The 14,986-nt window shown below is 51.2% G+C and overlaps 1 protein-coding gene across 1 annotated transcript in view; it reads right to left on the bottom strand.

Moving 5' to 3' along the window:
- SHANK3 (SH3 and multiple ankyrin repeat domains 3) overlaps window positions 1-14,986 on the bottom strand; it is a 197,595-nt gene that overhangs the window by 63,704 nt on the left and 118,905 nt on the right. The window contains exon 13 of the mRNA XM_070947935.1: window positions 944-1,019. Within this exon, the coding sequence (XP_070804036.1) occupies window positions 944-1,019 (76 nt within the window). The remainder of the gene's footprint in view (window positions 1-943; window positions 1,020-14,986) is intronic.

Genomic DNA, 14,986 nt, shown 5'->3' with positions numbered 1-14,986 from the left:
AAACAGCACCCAGCAACACAATAGGTTTTACTATCCACACCAATGCCAGGGAATGGTGTCCCCATGGCAGCGCAGGGTCAGAAAATGCCCTGCAGAGAGCGCTGCGTTTTAAGAGCCTTCCTGAAAGAGCAGGTTCAGGGCCCCGGGGGCTTCAAGGCAGCACAGAAAACCCCACAACCTGACATTGTCTTTAATGACGACCGACTGAAATGGATGCTGAAGGGCCCAGCCTCTCGTTCCGCTGTTCCCCAATCTTCCCTCGTAAAAATGGGGAGCACCCCTTTATTTTATTTATTTATTTTATTAGTCATATTTCTATGCCGAGGACTCTGGGCGGCTTACACCAAAGACAGTATCCTAAATAGCATATTGCCCCCAACAATCTGGGTCCTCATTTTACCCACCTCGGAAGGATGGAAGGCTGAGTCAACCTTGAGCCGGTGAGATTTGATCCGCTGATCTGCTGAACTAGCAGTCAGCTGAAGTAGCTGTAGTACTGCACCCTAACCACTGCGCCACCTTGGCTCTCCTTTGGTCCGCCTTTTCTCTCCCACAGAACCTTGTGAGAAGTTGAGGGCCTTCCTTGAAATCAGGGGTCCCCTGAGAGCATCCAGATGCTGCCCATGGCTTCTCCACCAAGCCCCCACCCCCCCGGTGTCTCTGCCGTTACAACCAGGGGCTCTCCGGGCTGCCTTCATTCTAAACCCAAAATTGTGCTTTGCTTGGACAACCTTCAATCTTTTTAAGGGCATTTTGAACCACCCTTCCAAAGCTCCTTATGAAGAAGGCATAAAACCATGCTCATTCATTTATTCCCTCCCTCCTTCTCTCTCTCTCTCTCTCTCTCTCACACACACACACACTCAATACCCTGCAAGGCTAGCAGTCATTTGGACCAGGAGCCCACCAACACCCAAGGGGGATCCGAGGCAGCAGAGCTCACCTGTGTGAAGTGAAGTTGTCATAGGAGCCCACGGTGTAATGTCGGAAGAGCCTCTTGGTCCGGTCTTCTCTCGTCTCTGTGGGGAAAGAGCAGCCTTCTTCAGAACCCCCAGCCGGAGGGGAAGGCCACCCGCCACCATCCCACCACACGCCCATCCCAGGTGCCCCATGGAGCTTCGAGCCCAGTTCCCCTTCGCTCGGCTGCAGAGGAAGAGGCACCAAGAGCCTCATCTTGATCCATGGCTTCTCTGAGATGGGGCCAGGGGTCATGGAAACGAGTGTGGGGGAGCCTCCAACGCTACCCCTGATGCCCGTTCCACTGGGCACGCATCAAGACCAACCAATCTCCATGTCACCTCTGCCCGGGGGACAAACTCTGTACGGACGATACCCCAGAACAGACTGGCCCACAAAGCAGCCCTCGCTTGCGTGTGGCCCTCGGGGTCAAGAGCTGTGGTGATGCTCGGGCAGTGGGGAGGCTGCCCAGGAGCTAATGACACGGGGGGGGGGGGGGGGCGCCCTGATGTGCGTGGGGCTGCGCTGCAGACCAAGCAGACGGTTCTGGTTCCAGGCTTAGAAACTGGGCACAGGTGCTGCTTCTCGAGGTTGAATTTGGGGCAGGCTGCACAGGGGCTCCCCAGAGGCCTGGAGGCTGGATCCAGAGGGATCCCCCCCAAGCAGTGCTCTCCGCAAGCTTCCTTTGAGCAGCCCCCCTGCTTTGATTTCCCATTTCACAGCCGCCCTGCCTGCGAGGGAGATCCAGGAAGAGACAGGCTGGGCTTCCAATCCTCTTATGTCTAGCAGGCCAGGGGCCTGGACTCTCCGGCCTGTCCAGGAGAGAAGGCTGAAGCCCTGATGCTCCCGGCCTGTCTTGGGGGTTCTTTCAGAGAAGGGAGCTTCCCACTCAGGTCAACCTCTTCCAGGCAGAATGGTTTTGCAAGGAAACACGGGGCGGGGGGGGGGGCATGTCCCTCTTTCCCCTGAACTGGCCCAGGCAGGTTAACAATGAACAATGAACTAAAGGGCCACCATCGGTGAGCTGTTGGACAGCATTACTTGGTCTGTTGTGTGGATGTTTGGGTGGTTTAGGGGTGGGGAATTGTGGTGGGTGGGAGTGTGTTTGGGGATTGTTATGTGTGTTGGACTTGGTCTTTGGGTGTTAAGTGAATTTCGCTGTATGGGTATACTGTGTATATACGTACAATGACAATAAAGTTGTTGTTGTTATTATTACTGTTATTATTATTAACACAGTATGCAACTTCTCGCCTCTTCTTCTCAATTGGGCTCACAACCCCCTGTCCTCACCTAAACCTTACTGCCTGCAGCTGGGAACTGCGGGCCATGCACCAAGACGCCTGCAGAGTTGTTGGATACATATGAGTGATAAATAGATAGAAGATAGACAGATAGTAGATAGATGGAAGAGAGATTAGAGAGAGAGAGAGAAGATAGAGAGATTAAATAGATAGAAGATAGATATAGATGATGACAGACAGATGAATGGATGGATGTCTATGGGGACCCTGTCTTGTTGGCCAGATGTGGCTGCTGCAATTGCTCCCCAGACCCAACCCTTCACCAGAAGCAACCAGCCAAGCGTGGAGCTGCAGTGCCTCCTCATGGCCAGCAGAGGGGGCGCTTTCCCCACGCCAAAGCAACAGCCGAGCCCAGGCGAACACTGTGCTGGACCATCGCAGCAGAGGCAGCCAGGCAGAGGTGGGGCTGCAGGATTGTGAGAGGCAACCAGCCCGTCCTGCTTGGAAGCACTGAGTCAGGCCACCCCTCCGTCCCCCCCCCGCAATCTTCCCCCCACGGGGACCAGCTCTTCCTCCTCCAGGTCCCTCCGCAGGGTTTGCACATCAACCTCCCGCTGCAAGGACTCCACCACGCCAGGCAGCCGGCGGGTCATCCAAGAGGAACCTTCTGGCTGTGAGACGATTCCCTTCTTTACCAGGCACCCTGATAAAAATGGACCAGCTGGACAGAGATCCTGCCACCTTTTTGGACACGCCGATGGATCCCTCAGCCCCATCCTTGGACACCGCTCACTGGCTCTGGGTCCCCTTAGCCTCTCCTGCAAGGAAGCCCTCTGGCCCTGAAACTCCACAGGCATTGCATCAATGGGGGGGGGGATTCAGACCCACAAGAATTCTGAGAAGGTGAAGGGTCTCCTGCAGGGGTTTGGACTATACGATCTCTAAGGTCCCTTCCAACTTCCTCATTCTATGTCCTTAGCTGAGAAACTGCAAGAAGGAAGGCCTCCGGATCATGACACCAGCAAGCCCACTGCAATACTGGTACAGCTGCTCAGCATGAGGTCATGAATAGCACTAGCACTTAAGACTTCTATGCTGCTTCACAGTGCTTTCCAGCCCTCTCGAGCGGTTTCCAGAGTCAGCGTAATTTCCTCCAACAATCTGGGTCCTCATTTTGCCGACTTCGGAAGGATTGAAGGCTGAGTCAACTTTGAGCCCGTCAGGATCAAACTCCTGGCAGTGGGCAGAGTCAGCCTGCAATGCTGCGTGCTAACCACTGTGCTTGAATGATGAGTCCTGCCAGGCTGCCGCAGACTGGCTAGCTGGCTCCCTGCCTAAACCACCGGCAGGACGGAGGGCCAAGGCTGGAGGTCCAAGAGCCTGCAGGAGAACTGTCCATGAGGAGGAGGCCATCCCCTTGGTCCTATCTGGGTGGGGAGCCTGAGGCGGCTCCTTCGGTTTCCCAATACAGACGTTGCATGGCCTGGATGGCAGCAGTTGCTGGCAGGGATGACGAAATACCAGCTGGGTTAACAAATCTTATAGAGGCGGAGAAAGGCCCCCGTTCTCCTCATTGTGGAGTCCTTGATGCTCTCCGAGCTCGGCTGGTTGCTGGCAGATTATCTGACGAGTGAACGTCAGCCGAGCGAGGGAGGGAGGGAGGGAGGGAGGGAGGGTGGCGCTTGCTCCTTTCTTGCCTTGGCAGATAATGAAGCCTCTGCAAGCAAACAGCCGAGCTCGGAGAGAGCGCCAAGGGCTCCGCTGTTCAACCCCGAGCGACAGGGCTGCGCGCCTATTGTGCTCGCCTTACAAAACGCTCAACCCACACGAATCCGCCTGCAGCGCACGGATCTGTAAGCTTCGAGGAGCCTTTCGGGCTGAAAGGACGGACGGACCATCGCCACTTGCACACGCGGAGAGGAATCAAAGGAGGAACACGAAGAGGCTGCCTCAAAGGGAAACCGGCCCCATGTCCACATGGCCTCACGCAATGAACCAGCTGCTTAAAAACACCCACCTGTGTGGCTGAGGGCTGCCCTAGGCGACCCAGGGGGGAAGGGTCTCAGCCAGCTGCCGGCAGAATAGGGGAAAGGGGAGAAATTTGGGAGGCAGGGAGGGGGAGTGGCAGGTCCAGCAGACCAAGGGATGGGGAAGAGCCTTCTCTGCTTGGCGCACTCAGCACCGCTGACAGTGAATGTGCACAGAACCGGGCCAGACCAGCCTGGGCTGAGACCTTGTGTGAGGCAAGGGTGGACCATGGGTCCTGGCCCCATTGCTGATGCTTCGTGGAAAAAGGAGAAACGGAAGTCTGAAGTATCACGAGAACGGCTCCCACTTATCTACCTGTCTACTCCCCAGAGAATCTCACGGCAGGTTACAGGAAAGGAAAGAATGGGGACACCAGAACAGAAAGCCACCGTTTCCCTCCTGTGAAAGCCTGGTAGAACCTTCTAGAACTTGGCTGTTCTGGAGCCAGTTTGGTCTGGTGCAGGCATGTCCAACCCACAGCCCCCCCCCACAGTCCTGGACAGGTAGCAATGCACAAGATCGTAAACAGAAAATATCAGAATAACAAACTTGGAAGGGACCTTGGAGGTCTTCTAGTCCAACCCCCTGCTGAAGCAGGAGATCCTATAGCATTTCTGACAAGGGGCTGTCCAATCTCTTTTTAAAGACCTCCAGTGACGGAGCATCCATAACTTCTGGAAGGAAGCCGTCCCACTGATTGATTGTCCTCACTATCAGGAAATCCCTCCTAAAATCCAGGTTGTTTCTCTCTTTGATTAGTTTCCATCCATTGTTTCTTCTCCTGCCTTCAGGGGCTTTGGAGAACAGCTCAACCCACTCCTCTATGCGAGAACCCCTCAATTACTGGAAGACTGCTATCATTTTCACATTATTATGAGATTGATGTACATTAACTATCTCGTATAGGTGGGCCAAGACAATTCCGCTGCGCTCAACATGGCCGAGGAGGCCAACGGATGGACCCCCAGGCTCTAGTGGTTAAGGCTCCAGGCTAGAAACCAGGAGCCGGAGAGTTGTAGTCCTGCCTTAGGCATCAAAGCCAGCTGGGTGACTTCGGGCCAGTCGCCCTCTTTCAGCCCAGTCCACCTCACAAGGTTGTTGTGGTGAGGAAAATAGGAGGAGGAAGGAGCATTAGATACGTTCGCTGCTTTTTGTTTATAAGAAATACTACACAGGATACCAGTTCATAAAATTATCTTTGGTGCTACTGAACGGAGCAGGGTTATCACCTGCTCTGAGCCACAGCTGGCGATGTCAGTGCTCACACTTCAAAACTGTAGTGGATACGAACAGTACATAATCTAACATTTCTTTAATTTCAGTTGATCTGATTATGTGCCTTTAAGTTATTGTTGACTCTTAGTGACCTCCTAGCTAGGTTTTCTCCATAACCACTCCTCATCATCCTTGTAGCTGAGTCCATCCATCCATCCATCCATCCATCTTGCTGCTGGTCTTCCCTTTCCTTCTACCCTTCCCAACATCTGACCTTCTGCCAGAGAGCTGATGGTCTTTGCTGAATGTGTTTGGACATCTGAGCCTGATCATTGGGCGCCTTGAGTGAGAACTCTGGGTTGGTCCAGTGTTCAATGATCCACTCCTTGATTTTCTTGGCTGTCCACGGTCTACTCGGGAGTCTTCTCCAACAACCACGTCCAGAAGCATCAATGCTTTTCCTCTCCTGCTTCTTCGGAACCCCAATTTTGCTTCCGTAGAGTGTCACAGGGAATATCATGGCTTGCACAAGGTATGAGCATATCACGGCCTCTGGAGATCTTTCCCCAAGGTCTTCTGGTCTGCAGCTTCTTTCTTGACAGCTTGTCCCTTGACTGTTGATGGTTGATCCTGAAAGGCTGCCCACCACTCTGATGTCTTCATTGCCTTCAATCTAAGGCGTCAGTAGTTTGGTCTTCTGAGCACATTTAATTGGAATTAATTTTGTGAAATATGATTACAGATTATTACATCTGTAATAATTACCCTTCTGTCATCCTGAAGAATACAATTTACCGGGAACTGTGATGACTCCCACCACAAGCCTTGGGGAGCTGCTGAGAGAGACTCTTGCCTTCCGTTCAATAAAGTCTTCAGGCCAAGCATGTTCCCGGGGGGGCACCAAGCCCATGGAAACCCCTGGTGCTCTCTCCCGGGCCATCCAAGCTGAAGAACATGGCCAAGCCATGGTCTTTACAGTCCAGAAGGTCTCCCAGCCGTGTTGACCCTGTCCTGATACCCCATCAATCAATCAGTCAGTCAGTCAGTCAGAATAGAGCTGGAAGGCACCTTGGAGGTCTTCTAGTCCAGCCCCCTGAATCATGCCAAGCTTTGCTTAGCTCCTTGGTGCTCTGCATTCTGCCTCAACCTCAAATGTCTTGGTGAGCTCTGGCTCAGCACATCACTGCACGCAGCTCCACCAGAGAGGGTCCGGCCAGCCCCCAACCCAGCAGGGTCTCTGAGCTCCCTCAGGCACCTTCCCTTCCCAGCAAAGGGAGCCTCAGGCCAATGGCAGCTGTCCTGGCCAAGCCACGCTGGGGCTCCAAATGCCTAGAGCTTTTTACGGTCGGTTTATGGCAGGGCTTTTTATGCTGGATTTATGGCCATTTTTACTGTTGCATATTGTGCTGTATTCTGCGCAGTTTTTAATTATCTTTCTAATGTTTGTAATTGATTTGTGGACTGCCCATGGAATGGCAGTTAAGGACGATTAAGAAGAACAGCAAGCAAGGCAGCCTCACATCCAGAGATTGCCCAGTAATGAAGTCAGTGGGAAGGAAGTCTGAAAGGAGGCCGAGTTGGGGGGCTGGGACTTTGCCAGGCGAGCTGGACCCCTCCCCCCCCAGGACAGAGGCACGTGGCTCTTAGCTCCAACATTTAGGAAGCAACAGAAGGGGACCTCAGCTGCCTCCTCACACAGACGTCCAAATTCCTTTCCCAGCACTCAAATACAGACAACCCTTATGGGAGTTTCCAAGGGATCCATCCCATCCCCCTGGGGGAGGCTTTTCTAAGGATCTCTTATGAAGACCACAGATCAGAGGTTCTCCACAATAGGTCCTTGGAGCCAGGAGAAGCCCCTCTGACCAGCAGTTCCTTCGATGGGGCCTTCCATCCCCACATGCTAGACCAAGAGATGTAGACAAGTCCACTCAAGCGTGAGAAGATCCCTGTTGCTCAATTGTTCCACCAGGTCCTGCTGGTGGAAGAAGCTAGAAGCTGAAGCATCAACCTCTCTTGAAGTTGTTGCACCCGAAGGGTGTAGGGTTGGGGGGCAGGGGAAGGAATTAATATTTGGGGTGCAACAAACCTTCACCTCTTGCTCTCCCTTCCTTCCCAGATGCTTCTCTCCAAGCTCCTTGTTTGAAAGCCCTCTGGTAGAGCTCATTCCAGGCCAGAGAAGAGGACATTATTTTGTGATGGGACCAGGATTGATGGCCTGTCCACAGCCAGGAGGCTCATTCTTCTCCTGGCTTCTAAATATAGCCGCTGTGAGATGGCACTTAATGGAGCTGTCAAGCAGGAAGCAGGCATCGGGGCTGATGGATGTGAGAACGGAAGAGGAGGAGGAGGAGGAGGAGGACAGAAGAAGGCTGAAGAGTCCCTCTGGAGAGAAAGGGATGGGCAAGGGGAGGTGGAGGGAGCAAAAGGGAGGAAGGTGCGGCCCCAGCAAACAAACCAGGGATGGTACCAGCTCCAGGCCAAGATAAATTCCAACTACAGATTTGAAGAACGGAGATAGTCAACAAAAGGAAAAAGGGGCCATCTGGAAGCATCCATTAACACCCAGCTTCCTATCTTCTTTCCCAGGAAGACAGGGCGCCCCCTCCCCCACAGGTGGCTGACCCTGGTTAAATGCCTCATTTTTCAAGAACCGCCTTTTCATCACAAATGGTGCAGGCAGCCCTTCAAGAGCTGCACTTTCTCGGTCATCTGACATTGTAAACCCGAAAGAACCAGATTCCTCTTGGGCTCAGAATTCACACGTTCACCAAGGCCGCTCTTCAGCTTGCTTTCTTCCGCCTTACAATGTCACTAAAAAACAGCCAACAACCTCTGCAGATCTTTGAAGAGTGGCCCTGCATCCATCCGTCAGTCTTCTCTCTCTCTCTCCCTCCCTCCCCACTTACCTCCCTCCCTCCCTTCTATATATCTACCTACCTACCTACCTCTCCTCTGTCTGTCTGTCTGATTATCTGTCTATCTTCTATATATCTCCCTCCCTCCCTCCCTCTCCCTCTCATACACACACACACACACACACACACCTGCCAACCAACCAACCAACCAACTATATTTAGGAGCTGCCCACCACCCCATAGACTGGCCAATGAATAGCCCAACTGCTGAATTTGGTAGCAACCAACATTTCCAGGGGGAGACTGTGCTGCCATCCTCCCGTTGTGGTCCCAAAAGCTCAGAATGGGTGGACCAAAATGCTGTTGGCTACAGGTTGCCATCTGGAGGGTCAGGGATGAGGAGCCTAAGGAGAAGCTGAGCCTCCCCAAAACCTCCCTCTCCTAAGAAGGAGCAAGTGCCCCTCCCTCAGCAAAAGGGCCGCCTGCAGACCGTGTCAGGGTGGATCCCAAAAGCTCAGTGCTGAGGTGGATCTCTCTGCTTGGGGGGGGGAATGAAGGATTTCAAAGGCATTTTCAGACCCTCCCTCCCTCTTTTTCCGACTTGGCTGCAATGTGGCTGATGTACCGTTTTCATTAATAGAAACAAAACACCAACGAACTGCAGCCAAGGGGCCACAGCTTAAAAGGGAGCGAGGAAGCAAGCAGGATTCCTCATTTGCTACGCCAGGCAAAACAACCTCCTTGCTCCTCTTTACGCTGAGCCACCAAATAAATAAAACATTTTTTCCTCAGTTGTCAAGAATCCTGTTTTGCAAAGGGAGTGAAAAATCTGGGGTGGACTTGAATCAGAGGCCATGAAAAATCAGTTTATTTTTAAATGCACCCGTTCGTTGCTAATCCAGCCTGGATAAACCATGAGTGGTGAGTAAGTGAGTAAATAACCGGGGCCCTGATCCTGGGGCCAAATGCAGCAGCCAGCCTGGTGACCGCTGATCCCCCCCAAAGGCTTGGGTGAAGAAGGGGGCCTTGGGGAGAAGACCCCCACTCAACGGGGCAGGAAGAGGGCTGGTTTTGCCTGCAGGAGGCAAGTCACGTTGCAGTAACTTTTCTCCCACCAAAGACTGACAGCTGGGCAGATGTGCCTGCCTAGATAGGGGCCTTAACAGAATGACGGAATAGCAGAGTTGTAGCAGAGACTTTAGAGCCCCTTGCTCAAACAGGAGACCCTCTACCATTTCAGACAAACGGTTGTCCGCTCTCTTCTTGAAAACCTTCAGTGAAAACCTCCAACTTCTAGTGGCAAGCTGTTCCACTGATTGATTGACTGATTAATTAATGGAGTTAACAGAATTGCAAGGGACGCCTTCTCTTCCAGCCCCTTGCTCAAGGCAGGAGATCCTATACCATTACAGACAATCTCTTCTTGAAACCTTCCAGTGATGGGGCACCCACAACTTCTGGGGGCAAGTTGTTCCGCTGATGAATTGTTCTAACTCTCAGGAAATTCCTCCTTAATTCTAGGTTGCTTCTCTCCTTGATGAGTTTCCATCCGTTGCTTCTTGTCCTTAGTGCTTAGAGAATAGGTGGACTCCAGTCCTTCAGAGCCTGGCCGTGAGAAGAACCTCTCCTGACCATTGAGTCCTGCAGGGATGAGAACAAGCGGAGGCCCTCTTGCCTCCAGAAATTGGGGAGGGTTTTAACAAGAGACTGGGCAGCCGTTTGTCTGGAATGGTGTAGAGTCTCCTACTTGAGAATGGGGTTGGATTGCTAGAAGGCCTCCAAGGACCCTTCCAACTCTCTTACTCTAAGCTCTTATAACAACAATGGATGGACGACGTGTTGAGAGTGTACCTGCAGGACAGAGTTTGGCAAAGCCATCTGCATACAGGGCCTGCTCAAGTTTAAATCACCAATTAGCCCCCCACCCCCAGCATCTTGCAGAGGCTCATTGCATTCAGCCTCCATCCCCCCCCCCCCCAGAACAGGCCTGGCAGCAATGACCTTCTCCTCACAATGGGCAAAACGTACTAAAAGCGCTTAATGGAGGCAATTAGGAAGACAAATATTTCCTCAAAACCACCGAGGCTCTTTCCAAAACGGCCCCCCTGAAGAAACCGGCTCCTGGATGGAGGGGAACCCAGAGGATTTCCCAGGTCAAACCAGGATTGGAGGCGGGGAGGGAAAAGCTCCCTGGGCTGGAAGGGGGAGGACCTCACTTGCTTGCTCTCCCAGATGCCTGCAATGGCACGGTGTGTGCGTGTGCCTGGAGGTGACTTTCTGGGCAGGGGTCACAGCCTCTGCTGGGCTGGGTCTCTGCTCAGATTTCCATGGCCTGGAGCAAAACAGCCCCTTCCTTCCTTCTTTCCCCAAGGTTGCACCCCACGGAAATGAGGGGCTGCCTATTGCATTTCTTTCCCTGGAAGGGAAACAGCTCTGGGCTCCAGAACAATCTTACATTGCAAAAGTCCATTTTTGGGATAGAATTTAATTCTATTCTAATAGAAAACACCCTTGACTCATTGTGTGGGTTGATAGCACATCCTAAATCTGAGTTTCTTACATTTAGAATTGCTCAGTTCAACCTCATAAGCAATTAAGAGTCCTGATGCCATAATGGTAGTTTACCGATCTACAGTATATGCTGCTTTAGTAGAGAGTACTTTGGCTAAAATGTTGAAAAATGACTTTTAGGCTTTGTTTTGAATGAGCCACGTGACCCAAGCCTGAACTTTATAAGCACCCAAAGACCCATTCAACGGTTCTGCACCTCCGTGATATTTCTGATCCCCTTGAGAGTTTGAAGGAAGCCTCTTCCTTCCAGGGAGGCTTTTTCCCAACGGCACAAAAGCCTTTGACCGTATTCCAGATTGTTATTTCATTTCCCAGTCTAGCCCAGGATCTCCCACAGAGCCTCTTAAGCAAGTTGGATCCTGTTTAGCTCTTCAAGATAATCCAGGATTGGCTGAAAGTCGCCCTTGGCTGCGACAATGGGGGAGAGCAAGCCAGCAGGAAGGGGGGGGGGAAGGGAGGCAGCTGACGCAAACGATCTGAAAGGGTTGAGAGGGTCAACCTCTTCTCCCAAAACACCCAAAGGCAGGACAAGAAGCAACGGGTGGAAACTCACCAAGGAGAGAAGCAACCTGGAACTAAGGAGGAATTTCCTGACAGTGAGAACAATTAACCAGTGGAACTCCTTGCCTCCAGAAGTTGTGAATGCTCCAACACTGGAGATTTTTAAAAAGAGATTGGACAACCATTTGTCTGAAATGGTGTAGGATCTTCTGCTTGAGCAGGGGGTGGGACTAGAAGACCTCCAAGGTCCTTTCCAACTCGTGTTATTCTATCACCTGCAAGGCAACTTTCCTTTCTGACTGCTACCTCCGTCTGCAGGGCACGGCCAGAAGGCAACGGGGGGGGGCCATGACTGCAATCGAAGCTCTTCGTCTTTTTTAGGGTAAGTGGTGCATAACACAACTAACACCTCATCATAGTGGCAGACATCCTGATCATATCCTGGATACCTCAGATTTACCCAGGAAGACCATCTCTTGCCCACCAGATTCACACAGAATTGTATGTGTCGCCCGTTTTAAAATTCTTACAATTTTTAAAATTTCTCCTCCAATCCCCCTTTTTGGGGTGAACCTGCAAACTTGCACGTCCTTTGCTCATAAATTGACTGGTCCTAACAATAAAATTGGAATTTGAGGAGAAGCCTTGCCCCCCACCCATGGACTTCTGAAGAAGGAGAGGTCCCATCCTGCTCCATCTAAAATCCCTGAGTCTGGAGAGAAGTGGACTACAAAGTCTTCTCTGAAATGTGTCCCAACTGGATGGAGGCAGTGTCCGGTCTGCAAAAGGGAGCCTACGGTTGCCTGTCCCAGAAGCCACGGATGTTCTGGGCAGAGAGAGAGGTTGGCCCAGTGGTGAAATGTAAAATTTGTTACTACTGGTTCTGTGGGCGTGGCTTGGTGGTGGTGGTGGGTAATGTGACTGGGTGGGCATGGCCAACTTTTTTTTTTTTTTAACTTTTAAAAGCATTTATGCTTTTAAAAGCCTCTGACCATCCCAGCTGAGCTGCGCGATCATCAGAGGCTTTTGTTTTACTTTTAAAAGCATTTTTTTGGCCAAAGAGAAAAAAAATGCTTTTAAAAGCCTCTGATGATCAGGCAACTCAGCTGGGATGGTCAGAGCCTTTTAAAAGCATTTTTTTAACAACCTTTTCAGCTGAAGAGGTTGTAGAAAAAATGCTTTTAAAAGCCTCTGACCATCCCAGCTGAGCCACGCGATCATCAGAGGCTTTTTTTTTTTTACCGAAGAAGTTGTAGAAAAAATGCTTTTCAAAGTAAAAAAAAGCAGCCTCTGGTGATCGCGGGGCTCAGCTGGGCATGGAGGGGGGTGCACAAGGATTTTTGCTACCGGTTCTCCAAACCACCCGCCACCATTGCTACCGGATCGGGCGATCTGGTCTGAACCAGGAGCATTTCAACCCTGGGTTGGCTCCATCAGGAACTCCCACACAAGGAGGCCTCCTCTCAAAGTGCACTTCTGATTGCTGTGCGGAGCTGTGAGAATGCAGATATAATCAAGGATGCTTTGGAGTAATTAGTCAATGACTGACACCCACAATTTCCCTTCAACGATTATATGTTCCCTGTTTTGAGAGAAAGGGAGAGGCAGCGGCAACTGGAATGTAGTTGGCCAAAGGCAGAACCGGTGAGGGCATCTGCAGCCTTCCCAGCTCATTAGTGGCATTGTCTTCTTCCTTTCTGCCGCCAGCGCCTGCCTTCGCCCTGGGAACAGAGCTGCTCACCCTCCATCCCACTCTGGTGTCTGCCCACACTTCAGGGGTCCATGCTCACCATAACAGAGTGGCCACGGTCTCCTCTGTGGGACCTCCTTAGGTCCAAGGGCCTCTCCCCCGCCCCCCGTGAGCCCTGGGCAAGGGGCCGAAGGAAAGGCCCCATCAGGCGCAAAAGACCAGGCCCACACGTGAGCAGGAGGGAAGTCCAAAAGGACTTCTTCACAGAAAGAGCAGCAGAAGCTTGGAACCAACTTCCAGCGGAGGTCGGAGGTTAATCATCAGGAACTGAGTTTAAACATGCTTGGGATAAACGCAGGTCTATCATCTGACAAACGTTAATAAACTAAAAAAGAATAAAATAAAAATAAGAATAAAATAATAAAAAAAATAAAAAAAGGGACAGGCACGATGGATCACTGAGTTTTTTCTGCCGTTGGTTTTGTATGTTTCCGCGTATCTAAGCTCCGATTAAACTGATCGATTGCTAAAGGCCAATGCACAAGAATCCTCTAAGAAAGCCTCTGCTAGAAGTGAGACAAGGGCCGATGGATTCAGGGTGGGCTGGACTGAGTTCAGGGATTCTAGGCTGATCCCTCTTTTGACTCCGGCCCCAGCTTCTGCCCCTCTTTCTCCTACAGACCTGGACGGACAGGAGGAAGAGATGCAACTAAGACAGTATGTAGATGAAAGACACCTGAGCCTGGATGAGAACCGTATCCAAGTAAGCATCTCAGCGAGTCGACCTTGTTCTCACAAAAAGAAAAAAAGGGAGGGGAGGGGGAAGCACATTCAGACGTGCAAGATGTTGTTACGATAACCTTATAATAATAAATCAGCAATAGGTAAACCTCTGAGGGAGAGCACGGAAGCCCAAGTGCTCCTGGCAGTGCTAAGGGCCTGAGCTTTGGCGCATAGTCATTCTGGCTACGGACAACGCTGGCTCCCTTGACTGAGAAACAGAAATGAACACCACCTCTAGAGTAGGACACGATGGGGAAACTTTATGTTTCCTCTTGTTTCCATCACACACACTTCTGAAGAGCCCCATCCCCATTGCCCCCAACTCCTCTGGACATTCCCAACTAAGAGGATGGTCTCAGGTGCAGCTATTTTTGCTTCCTCTCCATAGATCACATGATACCTATTATTTTTCTAGTGGTATTTACATATCTAACTTTCTCCAGCAATTTCTCCGGCCTTAGTAAACCTTCTGCCAAGGTACAGGTATCTTGCTTGTTCTGAGGTTCCCCCCCTCCCCCCTGCAATTGTTTATTCCCTTTTCTCTGCCAAATGCAACCACTTTTACCTCTGTCACACTAATTTTCAAATCCATATTCCTCATTGCATCATCCAGCCTATCGAACAGCTCTCGGTTTCTCAGACAATAACGCCGCTTCAGGTGAATGCCAAAGCCCACATCCAGCCCGGACACCTTGAATGCCACTGCAAACTTTCCTTTAAACATTTCCCACCCATAAAGCAATCAAGAGATCTGGCAAATCTTCCTTTGACTCCCTGTTCAATATTCTGCTTATTTTCTTGCACGCTTTCCTTGTGTTGTGCTCTGCTCATCGCATTCAGCAATCAAAGTTCAAACTGACTCCAAATTTTCCGTAATTCAAATATATTCATAGAATAATAGAATGAAAGGGTCGGTGGGGTCATGGAGGTCATCTGCCCAATCCCCATCCAGACAGGAAGCGACCACCACAGCCCCCGCCCACCCCCAGGAGGCTCCACCTCATCCTAAGGCAACACATTCCATCAATGTTCCTGACCTCCAATCAAAATCTTCTTTCCTGTAATTTCAACGCTTTGTTTCATGTCCTGCCTTCTGAAACAACTTTGAGCATTGCTGCCCAACCCTCTCCATACAGCCA

This window comes from Pituophis catenifer, unplaced genomic scaffold (assembly GCF_029215685.1).
Source record: "Pituophis catenifer annectens isolate HBS135680 unplaced genomic scaffold, rPitCat1.0.hap2 SCAF_7, whole genome shotgun sequence".
Classification (NCBI taxonomy): Eukaryota; Metazoa; Chordata; class Lepidosauria; order Squamata; family Colubridae; genus Pituophis; species Pituophis catenifer.
This window is presented reverse-complemented; position numbering and strand designations above follow the sequence as displayed.